General features: G+C 38.9%; 1 protein-coding gene across 4 annotated transcripts in view; it reads left to right on the top strand.

Moving 5' to 3' along the window:
• The window catches only part of GRID1 (glutamate ionotropic receptor delta type subunit 1), a 545,174-nt gene that overhangs the window by 487,390 nt on the left and 32,412 nt on the right, over positions 1-25,372 (top strand). For all 4 annotated transcript variants that reach the window (XM_026116758.2, XM_064513740.1, XM_064513738.1 and 1 more), the window contains exons 10-12: positions 518-715; positions 2,805-3,129; positions 4,547-4,685. In XM_026116758.2, the coding sequence (XP_025972543.1) occupies positions 518-715; positions 2,805-3,129; positions 4,547-4,685 (662 nt within the window). The remainder of the gene's footprint in view (positions 1-517; positions 716-2,804; positions 3,130-4,546; positions 4,686-25,372) is intronic.

The following is a 25,372-nucleotide window of genomic DNA, read 5'->3' as shown; positions in this document are numbered from 1 at the left end:
TCCTGGATGAAAGATTTATCGTTGTCTGTAAAAGATGACTTTCTAAATCTCGTATGCTCTGAGATGCACAGTAGTAATGTTCCTATCTAGGACTCACTTGCTTAACTTACCTATCTGTATTCTAGACAGTTAGCTAGGACACTGAGATATGTGTCCATGCCCTCTTTATTGTCCGTGGGAAGAGGCAGGTGTTTCCAGAGGAGGAGGAGGGCAGGCTGAATTTCAGCCTGCAGACAGTGGGAAGCTGTCATGGAGGGATGAATTGTCCTCTGGAGGGTCTGTCTCTTCTCATGAACTGTGGAGCTGCACTTCAGCTGCTGAAGCACTGGTGTCCGGTGCTGTTTGGGATGCCTTGTGGTATCCTGCCTGGCCTACAGCTGTTGCTTCTGGAGGTTATGATTATCTCAGAAGTCTGCCCTAAGTTGTCCAGAGTTAACTCAGGAAACATCACTTTTACTAAGCAAACACTCTGGCACACTTGTTTCAGGTATCAGCTTTGATGTTGTTTTGTTCTCAGGAAGAACCTTTTGTGATGGTGGCAGAGAACATACTTGGGCAACCAAAACGATATAAAGGATTTTCCATTGATGTCCTGGATGCGCTTGCCAAAAATCTGGGCTTCAAGTATGAGATATATCAAGCTCCTGATGGTAAATATGGACAGCAGCTCCAAAACAGCTCCTGGAACGGCATGATTGGAGAACTCATTAACAAGGTACACAGAGGAGAAGCTGCATAAAAAAAAGGCTCTTCAAGCAGAGTGGGCCCTCAGAAGTTTTGAAGGGGGCTGCTGAAATTCTCCCCTTCCTCCATTCCAAATTCCAAGAGATTGAATTAGGATCAAAGCTTCAGTTCAAAACACTTCTGAGCTGCACATGATTTGAATATGGTCTGAACTGTACAATTTAAGACCCTCTATATAGGATAAGAACTACAGTCTGTTGTTCTGTCTGTTTACTCCTAGCTGATATCAGCATAAATTATGAGTGCAAGTCTGTGTGTGTATATATAGCTGTCAGTATAAAAAGGGAGGGCATGTATATGTGTTTGAGTGAGTGCAGAACGTAGAGAAAGAAATATGTATTCTTCAGATTTTCCTTGCTGCTGTTATTATTTTTCATCATTATGTCTTTGCTACTTCATAGGTATGAATTTCTTTGGGTCACCTTCTTTGTGGCAATACGTTTGATAACGACCAACTGTTTGACTCCAAAACAGGAAGTGTGTCCCTAGTAATATGCTGTAAAGAAGTATTTTGAAGGACCAGAACTTAAATTGATTTCAAGATTATTTATTCATATAAAACAGAGAGGACCAGATTTTTTTACTTAATTACAGACTTGCAAATCAGGAGTAAGTTAATTGAACACCTTTGAAGTAAATGGGAGAGTCCATAGCTTACAGTCTCCAGGAGAGTGAAATTAGAATGTATTTTGTTCATGTTCTCAGTATCCAACATGGGACAAATGTTAATCAAAGAAGGAGAATCAAAAGAATTATTATTTCGTGTTGTTGCCCTTTGTAGAAAAGGTTACTCTTCTGCAGTGGAGTTATTACTGAAAGTAAAAGCTTTCTCATTACCTAGTAAGTAGGCATCTCAGTATCTGGTAAGTAGATGTTTAGGAAGAAATAAAAGCAATTAAAGCAATAGCAAACATGCATATGGTAATGGGATATTCTCAGTTGGTGCTAGGAAATATAAAGAATATTCTGCTTATTTTACATTGATACAAGCTCTTTGAATTTCATTGATTTGAAAATCTAGTAGGAAATCCTGTGAAATTTCTTTGGAAATTGCTTTCTTTGAAGTAACGAAGTATTTATAATGGTATTTTTGCTACTAGTCTTTCCACTGACTCCAAAGAATTTCAAAGCAGACCTCGTTCACCTAGCATTGGTCCTACTTTCCCCACAAAATGTAGAGATATGAAACAGAAATACATTTTTTAAGAGAACTGTTTTTATTAAGATAGAAAATATTCAAAATCTAATTGCAGCTCTCCAAAAGATTTGGGAATCTTATTTAGTAAACACGATTTTATCTTTCATTAAGTTTGCATACTCTTAAAGGACCTTCTCAGTGTAAAACCTACTCACTTTAAATGTTGAGGCCGAAGCAGTTTCCAGAGCTAAGTTGCCTTTGGTGCATTCTTCCAGTTAATAGTTTTTGCAAGCACATTTTTCATTATAAAGAACAAATAAAATATTCCCCCATTGGCATATGAAATCTTTTCATGAATACAGGAAGTTGGCAACCTCCCAGAGAGAGCTGCAAACGCTAGCTATACACAAGTTGCTACTGAATACACAAGCTAAACAAAGTTTGCATGGAAAAGGAATATGGATATTTTTAAAGTAGTCTTGGAATAATAATGGAGTAAAAGAAGCATTGATACAACTGTATTAAATATAGATGGTGTTTCTTTCTTATTCCCTGCAACACACCAGGTAAATATGGCTTGGAATATTAGACACTCTTTGGAAAACGAGTGAGGCATGAAGGTTAGATAAACTACAGTCACTCCAATCAGAAGTCAGTGTGTCTCTCCCTGTACTACATTACTTCCACACGTTACCTTTCACTATTCTGCTTAGCACCTGTTCAATAATTAATGTCTGAATGATGAAACTGATTCTGATTTTATTTTAGTTCATCTAAACATGTTAGACTAGAGAAAGAAATGCATGGAACCACTTGCCTTAAAAAAAAAAAAAAAAAAAAAAAAAAAAAAAAGTCTCCTTAAGGCTCACACTGGCAGAATTCATGAAGGGAAGAAATCTGACCTGTTGCGTTTCTCTCGCAGAGAGCTGACCTAGCAATCTCAGCCATCACAATAACACCAGAACGCGAGAGTGTTGTGGACTTCAGCAAGCGTTACATGGATTACTCAGTGGGGATCTTAATCAAAAAGCCCGAAGAAAAAATCAACATCTTCTCTCTCTTTGCTCCTTTTGACTTTGCGGTGTGGGCTTGCATTGCTGCAGCCATCCCTATAGTTGGTGTCTTGATATTTGTCTTGAACCGGATCCAGGCCATCAGGGCTCAGAACTCTTCCCAGCCAAGCCCCTCGGCCTCTTCCACTCTTCACAGTGCTATTTGGGTGGTGTACGGCGCCTTTGTACAGCAAGGTACCTAGTCTGTTATAAATACCACATTCAGGAGTTTTCTGTCTTGGATAAAGCTGTTTAGGACATGCTAGGCTTGGCCAGAATGCTCTCAAGAAACTAGGCTTGTGCAGGGAGGTAGTATGTTTTATTAACCTAGCTGATGAAAAGCGGTAGGAAGGTAGTAAGTTTTGCGGGTTATGATATGTTTTTTTGTCTCTGTCAGAAAGTCTGGTAAAATAACACTACTTCCTAAAAACATTTCTACCTTGTGAAGAAGATCACCTGATAGTTAAACTACAGAACTGGAACAGAATTTGGAACAATATTAGAGTACTTCTCTAACTCGAAAACTAGCACCTTTTTCAATAATTTAAGTTTAATTTTATAAATGTACACATTTTTGAATTAATATTTCTTTGAACCAAATAGCAAAATGATTCATAGCCATATAACTAAGTTTACACTCAGGTATCTGTAGACAAAGGACTAATCCTATTGAAATTCACATGTGTCAAAACCATTGAGTAAGTTACTTTTGTGCATAATTTTTTGCAAAATCTGCCCATATAGTTTTCACCCCATAGCTGTAATACTAATAGTATTCTTTAAAAGCAGTTTAGTTGAATGCTAATGTAAGGAGCATTTGTTAACTTTTTTCTACCTTTTATGTTTATTGCACGTTGTGGTTGCAATCTTATAAAGCTTTGTCTGGAAACTCCAAATTGCAATACTGCTAAAAAATTTGGCCCTTCATCTCACTGAGATGGCATCCCTAGTGGGTTTAAGTAAAATAAAGGTAAAATAAAATTACTGTAAACATATATTACAGCAACTAGTACCAGCTGTATAGTTTGGTCTCTAACAAAGTCCAGGCATAACTGTGTTCAAAGCTTGCTCAAAAGAGAAATCTTAATGCTGTTTGAAATGTAGGAAAGCATAGCAAATAACGGCACTAATGCTACAGTATTTATAGATGTAAATATAGCATAGATAACACACAAACTATTGAACAGTTTTGTGTCTTTTTCAAAATTTAAAATATCCATTGAAACTGGAACATTAACTAAATTCTGAACACTGTAATGATTTAACTCCTGCACATTAGTACTGCTTTACCATTAAACTTTCTTTATTTAGAATATTATTGATGTTCTGAAAAATTGGTCCTGAATAATGATTCAGGGGAATTTTTTTTGAAAGATGTTTTTCTAGAACAGTATCCAGGGCAAGAGGTTGATTGGAGAACATTTTTGTAAAATAGCAGTCTTAACAGAAGTAGTGCTTTGCTAACCATGAAAAGGTAGTCTCTTCCTGAAGGCTGAAAGGGAAACGGGAAAGGCAGAGGGGCTATTCCAACAAAGTTTAACACAGCAGGCCACAGAAGGGGTGATCAAATAGGGACATTCCTGAGACCTGTGTTTCCTCTGTTTACTTGCAGGGAGTGAATCTACTGTCAATTCTGTGGCTATGCGCATTGTAATGGGCAGTTGGTGGCTCTTCACCCTTATTGTGTGCTCATCCTACACAGCTAACTTAGCAGCTTTTCTCACAGTATCAAGGATGGATAATCCTATAAGGTAAGAGTCTCTTCTTAACTGGAAGCTGGAAACCTGAATTTCACAGAAATGTATTATCCGTTTGAACACTCATTCTTGTGAGAAGGAGACAACTCTCTAATAACATATTCTGCTTATTTTCAGTGGCTGCTTTTCTCTTCTTCCCCACTCCTCATTCACTCTTACAACCCCCAAACAGTTTTGACAGGCGAATGGAGGGGACAATGACGTTTTAGTTGTGCATTTTTCAGGGAGAGATAGATATCTCTCATGTTTATTTGTATTTTGCTTAACTAGAGCTCTCACTGCTTCAACTACATGCATTGCTTTGTTGAACATTGGAAGGAACTGCTACCTCTAGGGAATTGTATAACATTTCACTTTTCACCTTCAGTGTGTAATTTTATGTTCTCAATGTTTTGATATGTCTTGTTGTTTATAGTATTATTTGCATGTAAGATAATATAGGCATTCTTTTAAAATACAAATGGCCAGATTCAGTGAGATTATTTGCAGAAGAAGGTTCTGCTCAAAGAGGAAAAGGTAACCAAATTTGACTCCAGGATAATAGATCCAATATAGCAGTTGTTTTATTAAATTTATATATAACTCTCTACATTTGTGTCAGCAATATCATGGTGATAAATTACAGCTCCTGTAACAAACCCAATTTATCTTGCACCTTTGACTCCTTTCACCTGCTGTCTGCTTACTAATCCATGTCCCATGAAAATATTTTCAATAAGGCCAGCCTCTAAGCAGCTTAAGAGAGCTACCTGTTTATTTGGTGTTCACATTATTTCCAGCTTAACTTGTCATTGCCTACTTGCAGGTAACATGATGCTTTGAATGGGTATGGTATAATAAAAATAAACAAAATCAATTTTTTAAAATAAATGGTCATTAGTTTGGCCAGTTTTTGACAGTAATAGAAATAAGAACTCCAACTAATTTCTGGGAATAACATGAGAAACTCAACAGACTAAAACTGCCTCAGAATATCTGCGAGTCATGGCTGCGAGGCCTGACGCTATGTTATTGGAATAAGGTTAAGCTCAATGAATACATTGGTCTTGAAACCTGAGTCAGAAATCATTATCTGGAAAGCTTGAATAATGACCTTCTCAACTATTTCCGAAAGTTCTGGTTCTTTTATGGTAGAAAAAATTGTCTGTTTGGTCTACCAAGCATCTTCCAAAACTCAGGTTCAGAGGAGGACAAAAGTGGAATGAAGTGCAGTGAAGAATCTACAAAAAATGGTACAGATTTAAGAACTGAACTCTGGGTTATTAGATGAGGCCTTTAAAGCTGAGATATTAAAGCACCTGCAAGGGGTTTTGATTCTTGTTCCTATTAAATGGGAAGTATGTTACTAAGAATCTTGTTGGGAGGAAAGAAATCTCAGGCTAAAGACTTGGGAAAAGGAGCTGTTTGGCGTTGTCTGGTGACTTCAGAACGCAGTCTGCCTACTAATTTTAAAGGTGGCAATTGATGAATTGTAACTATAGGCCTTTCTACACCTAATGGCAGTGCCACTTTCCAGGTTCCCAACATCACATTCCACTTGTGCAAGGTGAGAATACAGGAGGCAGAAAGCACTCTAAAGTGATCTGCAAACACCAGTGAAGTAATTCAGGTGCCAAAACAGAAATGTATAATGTCATTTAAATTGCCATAAGGTAGACTGTCTGGGGTCTACCTCGCTGGCCAAATGGACAGGAGCATCTCATAGGTCCTGTCAGCCACAGTGGGGTTGATTCATATTGTCTGGGGTATCTAAAGGGGTCCTAGATACTTTGGCGTAGGCACTCGCATCATTCCCCAGGTAATTTGCAATAGCAACTGTTTTGACAGCCAGTTGGTATGACTGAGCTAGTTGAGAGATTGGCTTGTCTTGGTGGCTATTTTACAAAGCTGGCAGAATCTTCCTTAGATCTTGCTACTCTAAGAGATGCTTCTGGTCTAAATCCTCCCATGAAAAGCTGCCAGTCCCTCAGGAGAGAGGAGATGGGGGTAAAGGAGGAGATTATCCAGATCCTTTATTGAGCCTTCTTCCATTTCTAAGCTATGGTGAAGATGTTTTCATGTCCCCACTCTTTAGGAGAAACACCTTCTAAATTGTCATAGCATCACGTTTGGAGTGAGTATTTTTCTGAGAAAGTAAATTCTTGTCTTGCGTGAAAGCGTCACACCGTGGTCTCTCAGCTTCCAGTCCTACTTGGTTTCAGTGTAGTATGATGCGGAGTGATGATTATTGCCTTTCTAAATTTGCCACTGAGCTTGCCAACATTAAATCTTTCACGGACGCAGAAGAAATACTTATTTGAAATCCGTTTTCCCACCCGAGGAGGCACAATGAGTTATAGCTGAAAATTTTCTCACCAGCTGAGAAGTACCCAATCCATCTTTATGTGCTTCCATTGTTAAGAAACCAACCCCCATGCTTTCAGTAATCTCTCCCTCCCTAGAAAAGTCCTCTGGTGTTCGGTTTGATGCTGCTAAATTGCCAGCAGGGCAGAAACTAGTACTACCGTGCTGCAGTAGCTGCAACATAGTTAAAGCTTTCATTACAAGCCTGATTTTCTTCCCAAGCTCCCTCTAAAATGCCTAATAAAAGTTGTTTCAGTTTCAAATTTGGCATGTGTGATCTGTGACTAGCAGAATAGAAGTATGGGTGATTGAATTAACTAGGTGTCAATCAACCTAGTAATACTCACCTCCACAATTTCACTGCAAAACAAGTGTATCATAGAAATACTAAGTGATATTATTAGAAGGTGCTTGGCAAGACTTTCACTGAAGCAAAGTTGAGCTGTTGGAAGGCAAATTTTTAAAATCAGCATGTCAGATGAAAGCCTGCTGGTGAAGGAATAATTTTTTAAAAATTCTGGTATTGGCAATTCCTGCAAGGTTTTTTCATCCTGCCATGAGTTTCAGGATCTGCCTGTGGTTCACACGAAGGTGAAATAGCCAGAGTAGGAGGCATGGCAGAGAGCAGCTTTGATATGCTGGCTGTATTTCTAAATTTCCTAAAAGAGGCTTCCTAAATCCCCAAAGGGTTCTGCAGTGCTGCGCTATCGAGGTGCCTGGATCCCTTGTAAGAAACGTGCCTATTTCAGAAGGAACGAAAGTCTTTTTCTTGGAGTTTCCAGCTCCTCCTCTCCCCCCCCCCCCCCCCCCCCCCCCCCAGATTCCCAGCTAGGGCAGTATGCTGGGAAGCATCGGTGCGTGGAATCTGAGATGTGCATCAAAACCTTTGGTTTAAGGAGATCAAGAATAGCAGAAAAGTAGTGTGAACCTGCCCAGGCTGATCTCCATTTTCCTGGTGCTAGTGAGTGGTACTCCTGAACCCCTTTGCTCTTTTAGTACTGCTTGTCTGAGGCCTCTGTCCGAATTCCTGCTCTTCTAAATTTTGCCTCTGCTTTGTGTGCACGTTCCCCACCTCACAATGGGAAGCAGGGGGGAGAGGAGGGGGATGAAAGCCAATAAAGTGATCATCTCTTCAGGACCCTAAGATTTCTGCTTTGAGGGAGATTTACAAAAAGGGCAGTGCTCCCTTAAGCAGATTTCCAGACCGGACACGAAGAGAGGAGCAAAATGTTAGAGAGGTGGCGGGGATAACTTCTAACCTTGTAAATGAACAATGCTCAATTTTTGTTTTCAAATAAAAATCAGGCATATGTTTAGAGCCTGTGACAGTCCTTAACAAACTTGTTTAAACCCAGATGATTTGCATTTGGTATTGCAACATTTGCCTTCAGAACTGTGTGCAGATGAGAAGTCTTGTAATGGGTCAGTCTGCCAAATAAGGTCTGAATTATTACATGAGAGTTTGTCCTTTCTTTTGTCTATTACATTTTCAAACAGCCCTGGGATCTGCTGTCTGACCTTCCATTTGTAATTATGAGTTTAATTAGCAGTGACTTAACTTTCATCTTCATTTCTTGTTAACAAGCAGACTACACGCAGTTCAGTAGCTACATAATATTCTGCAACTCAAGGTTAGGAGAGCTTGTCTGATAAGAAGTAAGAATTGTGCAGAAAAAAAACAGGACATTAGAAAAATAGGCTATTTGCAAATTCAGGTGAGTTTAAATTTAAGTCTTTATCAAATTAATCCTTAACTTTTGCAAATGCTATGGATATTTTAAAGACATCTGTATACATGCACTCTGTAAACACATCTGTACACATGGCTTGCATAGGAAAATATGTTGTATCTGCTTTTATATTCATATCTGTTGTTTCATGATTTGAGATTTCTTTATTTGCATTTTAATCCCCCCAAATCCTGTGGTTTTGGTGATAATTGAAGATTTACTGCAGCTAAGTTGGGGTGGTAGTCTGGCACTTGGAGGACTTGGGTCCAAACTCTTTTTCGTCAGAGGCTTTATTTGATCTTGGCAGGCTTAGCCTCCTGTCTGTCTCAGTTCCCTCTCTGTGTAACAGAGTAACAATTTTTTCATCTTATATGGCATGTTGTCAATTTAGTTGCTTTAAAGATGATGGCCAGAAACCATCATATTATGATAGCTCTGCAGGTATCAAAAAAAGATAGATTTTCTGAGTTGCATACAAAATAGAAACAATCTCAAAATATTTTAAAAGAAAATGAGGAAAGTGTTTTGAAGATGCCAGCTAGAGAGAAATGAACAAAGGTTTCATCTGCTACAGTTAAGTGGATCTGATAAGCCTGGTAACAAGAAATTCACAGGAATTTCTCTGTATTTGCAGTGATTTTGCTTTGGAATATTTTTTGCCACTGTGGAAAATACCAGGTAGATATTTATTTGACTTCCACTAAAAAACTACATAACTGCTTTTTCAATGTTAATATACAATTCTGTATGTTCGCCTGTTGGCTATGTGTGCTTTTCTTTTGGACAGGCAGATGATCTTTTACCTGCCTCTACTGCATGTATCTTTGTCAGAAGGTATGTAAACAGAGACCCTCAAAGTGAGGAGGCGGATGGAACCTGGAAAAAATATCGATATTTTCATGACATTCAGTATGAAACAACTACCCAGAAAAAGAAGAAAAGAAGTTAATTACTGTGAAGTAACTTGTATTTTATACCATTTGCCTTTGTGGTTCAGAGTCATTATAACAGTGGGCCCTGTTATATCAGTCATTCATGCTCTTCTGTCATGGAGTCGTATACTACATATCCTCGCATGGGACTCCAAATTCACTAGGAGTAGAAAGATTCTCTGAAAGTATCCCTGCAGCCACAGCAGGCAGGTGAATTGGATTTACAGAAGTACCAATAATTAATAAGCATTTTATCACAGCAAGTTCCTTCCTGTGTTCTGTTCCCTACAACATAATGGCATAAGGTTAAGCTAGGTGCACCTACATAAAGAAGGCAAAGCTTTATCTGTTTTCTTGCTTGCCATCAACTCGGATAGGATATAGTGAGCTTCCTACTCTGATAATCTGTTACGTATTTTGGAAAACACTTCACTTGTTCGTCCCCCAAAAAAGTTTTCTCCTCTTGCACGATTCTTCACAGACATCTCCACATGAGCAGTGGTTCCCTCATTGTCATGCCACAGTCTTTCAGCACCAGAATTTCTCGCCATCTGACAGCAAAAGTATTTTTATCACCTTCCATTTGTTGTTATGTTTTCAACAGCAGTAGGAATGACTGTGAGCATAAGAACTTGCACTGAATTATTTCTTTCTTAAATTATTTTGAATGGATGGAGGAAAAGGGAAAAAAGGGAAGTTTATAGCAGTGGTGCTATAACAGGAAGAAGGTTTGCCCGGCCACCCTCACGGCGCAGTGTTTTGCCGTTAACACTGATAAGTGTTACAGTGCTATGGCCAATGCTGTGCTCCGGTTAGATGATCAGTCTTTTACATTGCGAGATTTGAATGAATAGCCTGCAATAAAAGTTAAGTAGTGATTGGACCTTGTATAGCTCAAAAGCTCAGTTCATACAGTCAGTCCAAAAGCTGGTCTTGTCAGTCAGGGTCAGCAGCTGTTCTTTCCGAAATTAAAAGTTAAGCACATTGCTAGGATGTCACTGGGGGCAGGGAAGCCTTTCAGAGGAGCACGGCGCTGCAGACTGACAGCAGTGCGGTGATCCTGTCCTACCTCTGTGCGTGGCAGTAGCTCACAGCTGTGAATCCAGAGTGCCATGGGAGGCCGGAGCTGGGAGCTGCTTTCTCCTGCAGGTGTCCTGTGCAGAATGTCTTCTGGCCACCGCCTCTGCGTCAGGAGCTGTGTGTTCCTGTTCATGCATTTCCTATGCAGCAGCTTTGCTGCCTATGCCGAAGGTTGTGGGGTTAGAGTTTGAATTTTGGTGGGCTTAGCGCAGTGTCATGTATTTTGTGTTCTGCTGATGAAATCAGCCATAAATCAAGAAATCAGATGTTGCATGGAAATGGCTGGGATATAGGCATGTGTCTTTTTGCTAGTTCTGTGATGGGAACAGTAACCTCAGGCAAGAGATGAAGCAAACATCTTTATGCTGTAACATCTTAAATCATAAGAGCTAGATTCATTACTGTTGTAATGGGGATTTATTATTGACTTTCTGATTTTTCTCCCATACATTTGTACTACTCTGTGAAATGGTGAAATGCTTGTACTACTCCTTTATAAATACAATTAGAAAAAATGCTCTTATTCTTTTGGGTTTCCGGGCTCTGAAAGAGCTCTTGCTGACATTATAACAGTCTCATATCATTTCTTCTTATACTTCCTTCACATTAAGATAGTTTGCATCTGTGTCTTTGATATGGTCTCTTTCAGGAATCACCAGCTCTCCTGTAGTCTTTTATCCTTTAAATCATCTTCCCAAGAGACCTTATCCTCTAGTTTCCTAAGTCTGTTGAAGTTTGGTCTTTTGAAATCTGTTATTCCATTACTCTGGCTCTGACTTTTCATCAGGAGAGTGAGCTCCATCAACTTGTAAACATTTTTAATCTGATTACTTTCCTCTAGCATTTTAATTTACATCTAAAATAGCCATTCCCCTTATAAATTTCTCTAGAAGATCGTTCTTTCTCACACCTTTAACCGTTATCACCTTAAATGATATATACGATAGGCATTTCATCTTCTGAAATGAAACTTGTTCCAATACATTCTAAAATGTTTATAGACTGTCCTACCATGGTGTGGTAACCTCTACACTTCCTGTTTAAAGGAGGAGGCTTTAAAAATTGAATCTCCTTTTAAGCAGTCTTAGAAACAGTTCCTGAGGCTATAGAAAAAAAACACATTTTCAATAGATGCAGGTTATGGATGTTTAGGGAAAAAGGAGTTGGGGGGGTTTAATTTCCCTAGAAACTAAGATGCTACCATTTATCACCATGATTGCTTTCCTATTAGTTACTGTGTTACAAAAGACTTTCTAGAAGGAAACAGAACTTTTCTGGAAAGTATAGTCTGTTACCAAGGGAAGAATTGCGTATGTTCTTTCCACTTCCTAGACTTAGCTGCCTTACTGAGCAATGTTCTCTTTTGCTGCATGCATGCCCCTGTATAATATAATACAGGAATGTTTCCAGGCTCATCTGAAGATGAGGGAGAGGATAGTGTTGCCTTAGAAAAACTATCTTGATACAGCTACCAAAGTTCCATTAAAAGAAGTATAATCACATGCACTGAAGTTGTTTGCCTTCTGAGGCATTAAAGTCAGCCTAGGAGAATAAGCCACTGATTTTATTTAATTGTTTTATGAATAGTCATATCTGTCTAAATAAGAGTGGAGAACTAGTCCAAATAGGGTGGATGTTAACTACTATGTTTCTTTTATATGAAGATGATCCAGTTTGCAAGCTAATATTTCAAGGCATGCAATTAGGCTACCCAACAAACTAATTAATCTCAACATAAGGACCAACCCGTTGGTTCTGATGTAGTGCTGTCAGTGTTTCCAATATGAGGTTCAGTATTCAGGTGAGACTGCTGTTCAGGGTGAGGTGGGAGAGGCAGAACTGTAAGTTCTCTTTTCTGTTGATGTTGCTGTCCGTGAGGTAGGGTGGGAAGTATGCCACATACCAAGCGCTTGCCATTTGGGTCCTCAGAGAAACAGGCAAGTGGGCCTCCAAACTTCAAAATATGCGTATGTAATGCGTGTACTGTAGACATCAATAATAACTGATGAAAGCTATATGTGCTTTCAGTATGGATAAAGAGCCCTATGTTTTGATTTCCCAAGGGTACCTAGCACATGTTCTAGCAATCAAGATGAGTCTTCAGTGCCCTTCTATTTTATTCTCTTCTTTCTGTCAACATTGTTGGCTCCTGTTGTATTCCCTCTAGTAAGGAAGGGCGTGAAGCTGTTTTCCAGCATCACTTTCTACCTCTGACAGATCTGAGCAGTGTGAATATGTCCAGTCTGTCCATCCTGGCTATGAGATTGCTGTCACTGGCATGGGCAGCGCTCCAGAGTGTTTCATGCTGAGAGCCTTTCCTTTCAGTGGGCATCTTCTGCAGCGTGTGACAGCTCCTGATAAATCAAAAATTAACAAAGAGTTGGATAGGACCTTTCTTTGCACTGGCATTTCATAGACTTTAATGGAACTACTCACAGCATAATGAGATCCTAACAGTCTTGCTAGAAAGTACCACTTGCCATGTGTAAGAGCTTTATAATCCAGCACCAAGATGCCAAGCTTACCCATTCTCCACTCTATTTAATTAAAAAGCTACTCTTTGTCATCTGAGTGCAAAACAGAATAGCAGCAGCATTAGTGCTTATAATACCAGCTGAGAAGGAAGAAAGCAATTTCTTCCCTCTTGATCTTAACCATTAATCTTCATTAGGATTTTTAGCTTCCGAATATGAGTGGTAAAACACATCAGTGTAGCAAACAATTTAAAGTGCATCTGCATAAATAATAGAGGTAGTTTGTTATTTTCATTATAGGTAAAAGCGTGTGTCAGTCGCCAGATGTGTTTGATTCAGACAGTATGATTTTCATGCCAACTTTATGATATGTTTGATTTAGGTGAAGTGACTAAAACCTGCTGTTGGGACTGAGTTGTTGTTAAACACCAGCTGCAGTTTTTATTTTAATTAATATTGTAAGGAGCAGAATACTTTAGTTCAATTAACATGTTAACCCTTCAGGGTATTCAAAGAAATGTTACAATGGCATAGTGGTTTAAAAATAAATCAGAAAAATATTCCAAGATAGCCCAAAGAAATGCATTTCTTCCCTGAAATACACTACACACTCTAGAAATGTTTTCACCTTTTCTTCTTGCTACATTGTTTGCATTTCAAGTTCCTCCTCACTATCAAGTGGAGTATGCAGTGTGGGTAAAAGACCCAGGCTAATCCAGATTTTTTAGTTGGACCAGGTCTTCCAGATTTGGAGGGTGAGCAGCAGCTATTCATAGCTTCTCTGAATCCCTTTACAGATTTTGAACTGAGTCTGTGAACATCTTACAGATGTGCTGCTGTGACAAAACTCTCCTTAATTAGTTTTGAAAATCTGCCCAGTGAATTAGGAGTTTGAATGTAGATTTAGGTGTGCAAACTAAAGCTCTGGCTTTTGAAAACTTGGGTTTGCATCTTCAATTATTCTGGCTATCTCTTTGTCTGTTTCTTTCCATTGATAACTTGCAAACATGGTGGCCATACTTGGATGGATATCTCAAGGGTATTAATTCGTTAGAACTACCACGGAAAAATAGGGTGATGAGGAGAGGTCTCGTAAATGCCCACTGTAAATATGAAGGAAAGACTGCCCTCTGAGTTCCCTTCCTCAGCAGATAATCTCGTATGGGATCATAAACGTCCAGCTGTGAGAGTAACTTCATTCAGAGATCAGAGGCTATTAGGCAGCAGTGAATCCAGCTTTGAGGTGCAAGTCCTCAGACACTAGTACCACTGTTCAGGGAGCTGTTTGTCATGCTATGATTTGATTGTTTTTAAAAAACATTTTCAAAAAAACTAATCATAACTTCTACTTTACGGAATATCATAGTTTATTTCACACAGAATAACTAGGATGCTGGAAAATAAAGGAGGACATCCAGAAAGAAAAGATTCATTACAAAAAAAAAAAAAAAAAAAGTGAATGGAACAATCAGCAATCTAAGTGACTTACAAGTCTTTTGCTCTTATTGCCTGGAAGACCTTTGGATAAGAGGAGATTTGGAAAGATAGTTAAAAACACTGGTCTGGGAATCATGAGATGTTTAGGTTATTCCTAGCAATGTAGCAGGTTTCTCTGTGCGCTGTGCTGGAACAGAGCCAGAGTCTTGGCTCCAAGCAAAACAAAGGTCTAAGATGCAGTGACAAGTCAAGTTACACTCCCACAGATCATTACAGATGACTGGGCTTGCTGAGGTGTTCCCAAGGGCATCTTTTAGAAAAAGCAGTAGATAGGAATAACCAGGGGCCTAATTTTGTTTACAGAAGAACCTGTTTTACTGATGATGATGAGAATCCACTTTGATTTTATGATCCAAGGTTGAGTCTTAGCCAGGCAAATTAGAAAAACTTCTTTTGAAAATGAGCATATTTCCTAAATAAACCCTTGGAAGATATTAACAGGTTTTGTGAGCAAGAGGACACAGACTAGTTTTATGGATTTTTGTTCTACATTCCTCATACTCCCAATCCATAGACTGTCTCCCAGAAGCTGCAGTCTGCACCATTGCATTACTCTTACTCCACACATTCCATGGCTCACTACCATTATCATTGTGACAGTCCTGTGTCTTCCTTAAGTAACCTAGAATTTTCTTTCTCTCTCCTCTCACAGTCTTTGTTGCCCTTCCCTTCAGCAAGCCTGAGCTAAGCCCTTGCTTCACTTACCGTGCCGTGCAAGCTTCTTCATGGTATTGTCACATTCAAAGTTTTCTCTTGTCCTTGTATTCTCCCTGCCCCTCATCTTCCTCTCCTTCCCTTGACCCTTTTATTTGCTCGGGGAGAAGCGGCTGGTTTGGAGGTGCTGACTGGACAGCCGCAGGCTAAATAGATCTGGAAAAGCTCATAGCGGACCCTGATCCTCAGTGGCAGGCTCTAATCTGCACTACCATCATTTTTCATGGCTTTTGCAGGGTTTTAATGGCTTCGTGTCCCATATCTCACTTTTGGATGTGGCTGAAATCTGCTGTTTCCAGAATTACTGGGATGGGACTCACAGAAAGATAACAGGCAACTAGACATTCAGCGCTGTTATAGGAACCTCTTTTCCTTAGGAGAGCAGGCTGAAAACAAAAACCTGCAAAGTCATTTTGACAGAGCCACTTTCCATGGCTGATTGGCATTTCCAGTGAAAGGTGGGAGTCAGAACAGTGGGATTCTGCTCTACTGGAACATGACGGTTCCTTTTCACGAAGAACTTCAAGTATGGAAGAAAATATTTGAGTCCACTCAACTATCTAAGAATCTCCCTTTCCAATATTATATAGCTTCTTTTCCTACAAAATCTGGCTGTGCAAGGCCATGAGGTAGCAGGTGCTAAAGTCATATTATTTTGATTATACAATATGCCAGTGACACAGAGTTAAATTTTGACCATGCAAGTCCTAGTTTACGCAGCTTTAATTTTGTTGTGATCTCACAAATTTTTAATTATTTTCATTTTTAACAAATGGCTGAAGCTAATTCTGTGATTTGGCATGTTGGGTGCGTGCTGAAAAAAATAGCTGAGTGTATAGTATGTGGGGCAGTTAAGAGCACAAACATTATATTTATTAAGGCCCTAAATTTAAAAAAGTATTGAGGTCGTTATCCATAATGTCGTGTGTAATCACTTTCATAGTGTTAATATGTAGTGAGAGCGTGCGGAAGTGTTTAAATTGCCAGTGCCCTTCTTCTTTTATGTTTTACCAAGAATACGCCTAATTTAAGGTGTTTACAACATTTTGGCAAGTTGGGTTTCATATGAGCTTTTCCTCTGCCACACAAAGCTTTGGTCATCTTGGAACTAAATATTTACCCTTATATTATTCGTAGCGGATGAAATGTGCGTGCTCTTTGTTCTTACCATCTGTTTCTCACTGGCACCTGTGGTGACACTTTCAGCAGTATGGTGCTGCTCCCCGTAACGGGTGCAAAATTGGACCAGTCTGAATCCAAACTGGCTTCACTATAAGATGTCACACCGGTATAATTTGGGAATTCCCAACACGTGATATGAGAGCTAGGCAAATGCGTTCGGTCACAGGTATAAGAATGCTTCTGGCAGCATGTGGCTGCTTGTCCCAGAGCAGGGAGCTGCTGTTGATAGTGCCACTGCTGCGGCTAGCTTCGGGACTGGCACCTGGGCGAGCTGAGACCCCCTGCAGCTTTCAGGCTCTCTTTTGATCCTAGAAGTCTTTGGAGCATGGGGCAACCTAATTGCAGCCTTCAGGTGCTGTCACAGTAGGATGCTGTTAAGTGATAATGTAATGAGGCCTGTCCATAATGCTGGGTGCCCATGGCATCTCAGGGAAAGGGCAAGGGCTTAGGTGAGCTCATGTTTCTAGCTGGTAAAGCCAACCCTATTGACATGACTTTTTAATTTTAAGAAATAACAGTCCATCCCCAGACCTAACACTCTTCCCCCAAAAACAACGCACGCTGAAGCGCTGTGTGGTCATTCTTGCTTGCTTTCAGTGCACTGGAAGCAAGCTTAGCCTCCAGCACAAAAGCTGCTGCTTCTGACACAAGAAGGAAATTCTGGGGGTTTTTTTGTTTAACTTTCACAAAAATGCTGTAGACTGCACTGAGATTTGTGAAGCAAAAGCAAGATTTCATATGATGATGTAGAGCAGATTTCTGCTTCATCTCAGGCTCTCAGAAAGTATGTAAAGCCTACAAATGTTTTGATGATGCAGTGTGTGTAGCTGGTAGCAAGTAGTTAACTACTAATAAAATCATAAATAAGAGTATCATTTATTAATTGTTTGACTGCAGTTTGTGCTTCAGTGGCTGTACATACTGTTTGTTGTTCTGTTCTTTTAGGGCTTAATCCTCCAGCTGCTCTGCAGGAATAGAGTTCCAGAGAAATCACTCAGCATGCATTGAATTCATTGCTGTAGTGAGAACTTAGAAGACAGCTTAGTTTCATTTAGATTTTTTTGTCTTTCTTGTTGAATGCAGGAGCTGAAGGTGGTGGAAGTTGTTTCAAAGAAATGAAATAATTATAGAGGCTACAGAAGTTCTGCGCTTTTGGTATACTGTGTACATATTATTTGGATATTTTGTTTCATCTTTCTCTTTGCTTTATTGTGTATGATCCCGCAAACCCTTGAGTGTGTATCTTGGTGAAGAAGAGAAACAGTCACAATCCCATGGCAGAAGGGTGACAGACCTGCCACCATCACGTGTGGCATGGGGCATGCAGCAACTTCCTCCTCCTCTGGCAGAAATAAAGCTGGCTTTGGTTTCTTTCCCTCAGCAAAACCACAGCTGATGATTTTATTTTGCTTTTTGTTGTACCTGATATAAGGCAGTCAGTCCTAGTCTGGACTGGGGCTCACAGAAGCCACCGCACTGGCAGCAAGTGCCATTATCATCACAGAAACAGCTCCTATGATAAGCAGCTGCTGCAGCATCACTACCTGCTGAGGGGTTCGGTTATTATTTGTTTTCGCCATAGTACAAGTATGTGGTTGACATGGCAACGTGTTTTGTGACACATGCCAATCAACTTTTTATTTTTTTATTTCACTGGAGGAAAGTCTCTGCTTCTGTGAAATCATGTGTAGTGGCTGTTGCTGTTCTGCTGCTGATGACAAGCGCGTGCATAGCCACAACTGCCTGCATGGTTCGTTGTCTCTGGCGATCAGGAGATGTTTAGTCCTGGTGTGAAGGGCTGCAGTGCCATTCATTCAGTATAGTTTAATCTGTCAGCACTATGGCTTCCCTTGTAGAAGCTCCCATGGGGCCTTTTCTGTTAAGGCTTTTGATTGTTGTTTAGAGTAAGGTGGATAGTATTTTTCAGATAGACAGCTGATGAAAAGAGTTTTATGTGAAATACAGAATGATACAGTTGCTGGCGAACAACATGATCCTGCAGAGTATATACTAACCATTCAGGTAGTACTGCTGATTTCTACTGGACTATCTCTACATCGGTAAAGTGAAGATTTTGCTTAGCGTGTTTGCGGGAGAAACCCATTGCTCTGCACATTAAAGGATTGAGGCAGAATTAAGAGCAGGTAAAAGTGACTGATTTGCAGTGAAATGGAACAATGCAGGATTTGATCATGTCACTATAGAGAATTCAGCAATATAATGACTGATTTAAGAGCTCAGCTTGATTAATCATAATTCCAAATAAAGTCAAAGCAATGCACAGATTAAAACCATGGACCTAATTCTTATGAAGTCTAAGGTTATTCAATGTGGAGTTACACCTGCTTTCATTTAAATATTCTCTCTACTAAAGCTACTGCCATTCTATCAAAACTTTGAATGCTTTTATTGGTCTTGCTTAGAAATAATCTTTAAAATTGCTTGTCTTGTAGTTTATGTATCTTACATCTAGTTCTACAGATGCTAATAACTTTCCTATATGTATATGGAACACATGGGAAGTTCATAGAAATATGTCATACTACATTTTTATTTAATAGGTATTTACTTTTCAAGCTCATGGGTGCTAAAGATATGTCAATTTTAATGTTATCTTGTTACTTAGCTAATATGTTTCTCTATTCAGAATAATTGAGTGCTTATTAAGTGTTGATGACACTAATGTTTAGAGGACTAACTGTTATTCTTCCATTCATTTATAAGTGGGCTTGTGTTTTTATAACTCAGATTTAGTAGGGCAGTGAAAGCTTGCACCTCTGCGTTGGAGTCAGTGAGACTGTCATCACCTAGTGGCAGTTTATATCCATAGCAGATGCAACAGGTTTTTTTCCTGGTTTTCAACCAGCTAAACTGTCTAACCTGACTAGAATACCTCTGGAGAACGTTTTTACATGGAAATTTAAACTCAGTTTCAAATACTTCAAGACATACTCTACCCACACATGTATGTCGCATAAAACTAGAGATCCAGTGACTAGAAATTGGTCGCCTGTGAATGATGGACTACAGCCTGTAGCCCTTGTCTTGCTTCCCCACAAACATATATAAAAATAAACAGGACTCAAGTCCTGAACTAAAGAATGTTCATTTAAAAGCAATTTTTGACAGATTATCAGTGCCACCACACACACCACTACATTGATTCAGCTTCACTTCCAAAGATTTTCCAGGGTTTTGCAGATTCCTCTGCTCTGCTCTTGCCTCACCTCACATGGCGGCTCTTTTCCCATTGGCTCCGTGTACAGATGACAAGCTGATACTGCAACGCTTGCCTGCTTCCAGGTCCATCTTGCAGTGGGTGGACTGGTCTGGTCACCAACAACAAACACCAGTTTTTCCTTTGTTCTCATTGTATTAGCAAATAAATCCATTGAAGGTGTAGTTCTGAGTGATTTTATGTCTCAAAGTGTGGACGCTCTTCTGCATTTCACGGTCGGCAGAAATCTCTTTCAACCCTTTATTTTCTGCTGGCGATAACTTTATCAAATAAATATCTTTTCAGATAGGATTTTGTATGCTAGATTTCAGCTTATAGGTATTTCTTCAGCTTTTACTGTTGGTGTAAGGATGTAAAATCAATTCAGCTACTTTTATTTTTACTTACAAATTTAGCAGGTTTACTTTTTTCCCCTCCCATAATGCTTTTGAGAAAACAGTTGTAGATAGGGACTGCAATTATATTTGATTCTATAGGTGTTATGAATATCTAGCTTCTTTTGAGAAAAGTTTGAAATAAAGTTTAGTTATTTCAAGGTATTTAAAAACAGAAATTTAGACCTTGTGGTATACATGTTCTATATATGTTTCTAAGGCTTCATTTAGGTATAGCAGCGTAAAACTCTCATCCTCTCAGTGTTGCTTCATCTTAATGGCACCTGTCACCTGACATTCTAGTGTGCTGCTCTGAGCAAAAATCTCAGGGTACTGGCTTCTCTAGGTAAAAGAAGAATTTCCCTGCCCAATATGGAAAAGCAGTAAATGTATTCTACCATCTCTAGATGCTTGAGGGATTAGTATTAACTAAGAAAAGAAGTTAATTTTAATTGATAGGAATTATTTGCACTGTATTGTTTGACAGAACATAGTTACTGATATGAAGGGAGATGTTATTCTGAAGTGTACTAATAACATGGAAGAATGAGAGTAGAGTGCTGACTGCTACTTGTATGTCTAACCTTAAGCTTTATTGTTCTTTATGGTGTATGCGCAGATGAGCAAACAGGAACCAAAATATTGCATCGTTTTAAATAATACTGTGGATTCAGCAACTGCTGAAATACTAATTTTACAGAAGTAATAGCAAAGGGAAAAATCCCCAATTTTACAATGTCAAAGCAGTGGCAGCTGTGAATGTTAATGGGAAACTTCCTCTAAATTAAGGGGCTGTCAGTGTTCCTATTACAATTTCTCTAAGGCTGAAGTCAAGGTAAAATGCTACATTTATTACTGTGGTAGGAAATCTTATTACTTCGTGACATCATGCTGCTAGCTGATTGACTTGTTTACAGTAATGGAATTTACACACAAGAATCCAGATGTGCAGCTTTCTACAAACTCCTAAAAAAAATGAGCAGGAAGGATGGGGAAAAGCTTAACAAGGAAATATTTTTTCCCCCTTTTGGCCTCTTTCCTTTGTTTAAAGACCTTTTTTTAAATTAAAATTAAAACATTTAACTTACTATGGAAAAAGAATAATCTTATTTATTTATTTATTTATTTATCTATTTATTTATCTATTTATAGGATATAATACCAGGAGCCTGTTTCCCTGTTTTTTTTAAATACTTTGATCACATCTGATGGATCCTGAGTAGCAGTTTCACATGAAACAGACTGTAGCCTGCAACTGAGGCTGCAGTTTTACAGGCTGAGTTAATTGATCAGCAGGTGCTTCAAAGCACCTACTGACAGTTTTAGTCTAGACAAGGTTTGTTGATATAATTCAAACAGAAAGTTTTTGCTGATAGCAGTTCCAAAGAAAAATAAACCTATACTGGAAGAACGTTTTTGGTCTGTATAGTTCCAACTACACCAGTCTTGCTAGTAAAAAATCATCTCCGAAAATTGTAATTTAACCAGTATTGTTATTTTGGCAATTATTTCTAGTGGTCTAATTATAAATGCTAGTACAGATATTGCCTGAATGTTTATTCCACAGCATATGGTTCACATCAGTGTGTTTCTCAAAAAATAAACACTGAGTCTGTTTTTCAGTTAGCTGGGCATGAGAGTGTCAATTGTTGCATTTATCTAGCAGGTATAACTACAAGGGTTAAATATTTTAGCTGGTAATACAGTTATGAAATACACCATTTTTGTTGTGATCAGCCACAGATAGGTTTACTTAAATCAATTGGTTTACATGTACTTGCCTATTATAACAATCACACAGTGGATGTATTTATCTACAAATTGAAGTTCAGCTCTTATAACTGTAAATGAGGAACATTGGCTTTTTCTGCTTTACTAGCTTTATCTTTAATCACACTTACAGAGAGTCCTTAATGGGTTGTGAGATCCAGTAATTGAGGTGGTAAGGTTAATGGGGCATCCTGTTACGGTACAGATTTTTTTTGCAAATAATTTTAGATATTAAATGCATGAAACCTTTGCCATAGGAAAGTGAGCCAAGAGTTTGAGTAGCTAAAGAAGGTGGGTTCAGCTAATGACTGTTTGCAAAATTAAATAAAGTCTGAGAAAGATGAGAGCAGCTGACTTTAGAGAATGACACAATCCTAAGGTATTGCCAGTATCTGAAATTCAGGAGTGAATCATTTTCTCTAATGATGGAAGATCTGAGAGATTTAAAAAAGTGCATTCATGATTATCTTATTTCACCCCATGAAAGACAGGATACCATGCCCAGATCTTTTGGTCACTTACTTCTCCAGACAAGGAGCTGCAGGTTATCACTCCAGTTTGAGCAAAAAAATATATTGTAGATAAATCTTTCACACACCAGCTACAGTATCTTGGATAATAACTCTTCCCTAGACCATTCCCTGTTAAGATGACTTTTGGGATAGTTTTTGCTAGTGGTCCATTTGGTTTATAGCATGAGGTTATTTTCTCACTTATATGGTCGCTGTCCTTTTCCTGAACTTATGCTACAGGAATCGCTTGCAGGCTTGGTTACCTGCTGTGACCTGGCCGTGTCCTTTAGTGATCATCTGGCTCTCTCCTAAGAAATTTCCAGTGGTATTGTAGTATAGCAAATTTCCCATATCAGTGGCTGTCATTTTACTACATCAAATGGGGCATTGCAAGAATGATGCATGTAATCCTGGGCTGCACAGCATCCCACGTTGTCTCTTCCAGAAAAATTCTGCAAGCTAAAATGAGGAGGATGTGTGAACCTATCTCAAATGAAACTACAGGAGTTGTAGGTGGAAGATGGAAAAAGGAGAATTGTTCTTGCCCATATAACAGTGGTAATAGAAATTGGAGAAGAAAAGATTGTTTTGCAACTAGACGTATGGAAAGACTTTCTCTGATTTCCATTGGGATTGCATCCTTTCTCATTTTTTGAGCAGTGATCCCTATCATTTTTTGAGATCTAAACAAATATCCCAGGCTTAACATTGAGTTCAGCTGAGAATTATGATTTTATATTAATGGTCTAGAGACTGTTTGGGGGATTTCTTGACAGCTTTGGCCATGTTTTATTTCTAAATATAATCTTACGTAATCTCAAGGTAATTTTATCGTTTACATTTAATGACTATATTTTAGAGCAGCATCCAGCTCCTATGTACAGACCAGACTAATATCTATATAGACTGTAGTATTTGTTCTTTGTGAAGGAAAACAATACCTAAGTAGTTCTTTGCCAAGCAAAGATGAAGAAGGGCTGGATACAATTACACAGTGCTATGGGATGGCATTAGGGAGAACTCGGACATCTCCAGAACATGATTAAGAGGTAAGAAGGAAATTGAATCTGTCTTCAAACTTCAGTTTCACACTCGAGTAGCATAGTTCGTCATCTACGTCCCAAGCTGTCACTTTGTTTGGTGTTTATGATTTCCTAGAACAAAAAACATTGGTATTTTTAATTGGAAAAAGCAGAAGCACTGCCAGGGATGGCAGTTATCTCGTTCGCAACACCCAGGCAAAGACTGCACTTAAATATTAGATGGAATTCCCTCACTGCCACCAGTACTGATTATTTGTTCAAGCTGTGGTCCAGCAAAGCACTTAATTTAAACCCAGAGTTTGCTCACTGTGCACTGGAATGTTTAGACTATTGAAGAGCATGTGCTGTCCAAAATGTAAGATGTACTGTGCTTTTGTAGAGTACAGGCTGTCGATAAAATATAATTTAGCTAAAACAAAAGGCATATTTCTGACAAAAAAAAGCTGCCAAATTTTAAGATCCTTCCGCAGTCACAGAGCCAGTAAAAGCAATCGAGAAAATACCAACATTACTAAACTACAGTTTTTTATTTCTTTAAATGTCCGAACTCTCATTCTCAAATTTTCAAGCAGACAGAATGTCTTCATGAATAGTAGACATTTGTAAAGTTACAATCAGCTCAGCGTTGTGTTGAACATTAGCTAAACATGTTTCTTCTGGTGTGCTTCTAATGTGTATGCACTCATATATACACTGAAATCTGTACACCAAACTTCATGTGGAAAGGTTGCTACAGAAATGCTCTGGTGCATATCAAATTCCTTTCTTAGATGTTTATACATGTAATACAAATGTGTCTGTTGAAAGTCAGATCATCCATCCCCAGAATGTAACCAATTCCATGTGATATGATAAAGTGGGGGTTTTGTTTGTTTGTTGGTTGGTTGGGGTTTTTTTTTGTTGTTTTTTTTTGTTGTTGTTGTTGTTTTTAGGAAGGAACTGAATGTGGCATGTAATCATTTAGATAAGATTGAAGGAAAAGTGGCCTTGTACAATGAAATGTCTAGGAAACATTTAGGAGACCAAAATAAATCTTTCAGGGTTATTAAACAGAGAGAGAGAAAAGACTGACACAAATTCTCTTATTTTTCATTAGAATTTTTCATGTCCAGCAACCTCCAGGGCATTCATTTTGTATTTTGCCAAAGTGGCATATACAGAGCCACAGAAATAAGAGGAGGTTTGGATTTTGATGTAAGTCCCAGAGTTAGCCCAAATCCGCATGTGTGCAATGAATATAGAGGAAAACTGTTCATACAGTCTTACTTAAAGCTGCTTAACAGCTTAAAATGATAAAAGTCCTTAACACAATTTAAGAACTTAAACCACTTAAAATGTTAGAAGCAGCCTCAGAGCATGAAGACTTTTGGTGGGGTGAAAGAGGAGGTCCCTGCTGAGCTGCAACTCTGGGATCAGAGCTGGTAGACTCACACGGTGCATCCAGGTGAAATGGGGGCATTAGGAGGTGACTTGAAGGCCTGGAGGTGACATGATGGGGAATATGAAAGACTTTTCTAAAGGTGTTTATATAGCATTGTGTACGTGCTCAGATTGCTTTGCTTCAAATAGTGGTGTATGGGATCTCGCAGTGATGTGAGGTGCAAACAATGGGAGCCCTGCAGTGCAACAGAGAAGAGGGAGGCAGGAAAATGTTTTTTATCAGAGTCTTCAGCTGTGGAAGACAACTTCAGATCATGGGTCAAAAGAAGGCTCCTTAGGAGGATTTTGAGGAAATTGTTCATCCTCTGGGAGAGCTGAAAGACAAAATGTTTTCCTTTTGTGGTTGAAGGAG

The sequence above is a fragment of the Dromaius novaehollandiae genome, chromosome 6 (genome assembly GCF_036370855.1).
Source record: "Dromaius novaehollandiae isolate bDroNov1 chromosome 6, bDroNov1.hap1, whole genome shotgun sequence".
Lineage (NCBI taxonomy): Eukaryota > Metazoa > Chordata > Aves > Casuariiformes > Dromaiidae > Dromaius > Dromaius novaehollandiae.
The sequence above is the reverse complement of the archived record's forward strand: the minus strand, read 5'-3'. Positions and strand labels throughout refer to the sequence as shown.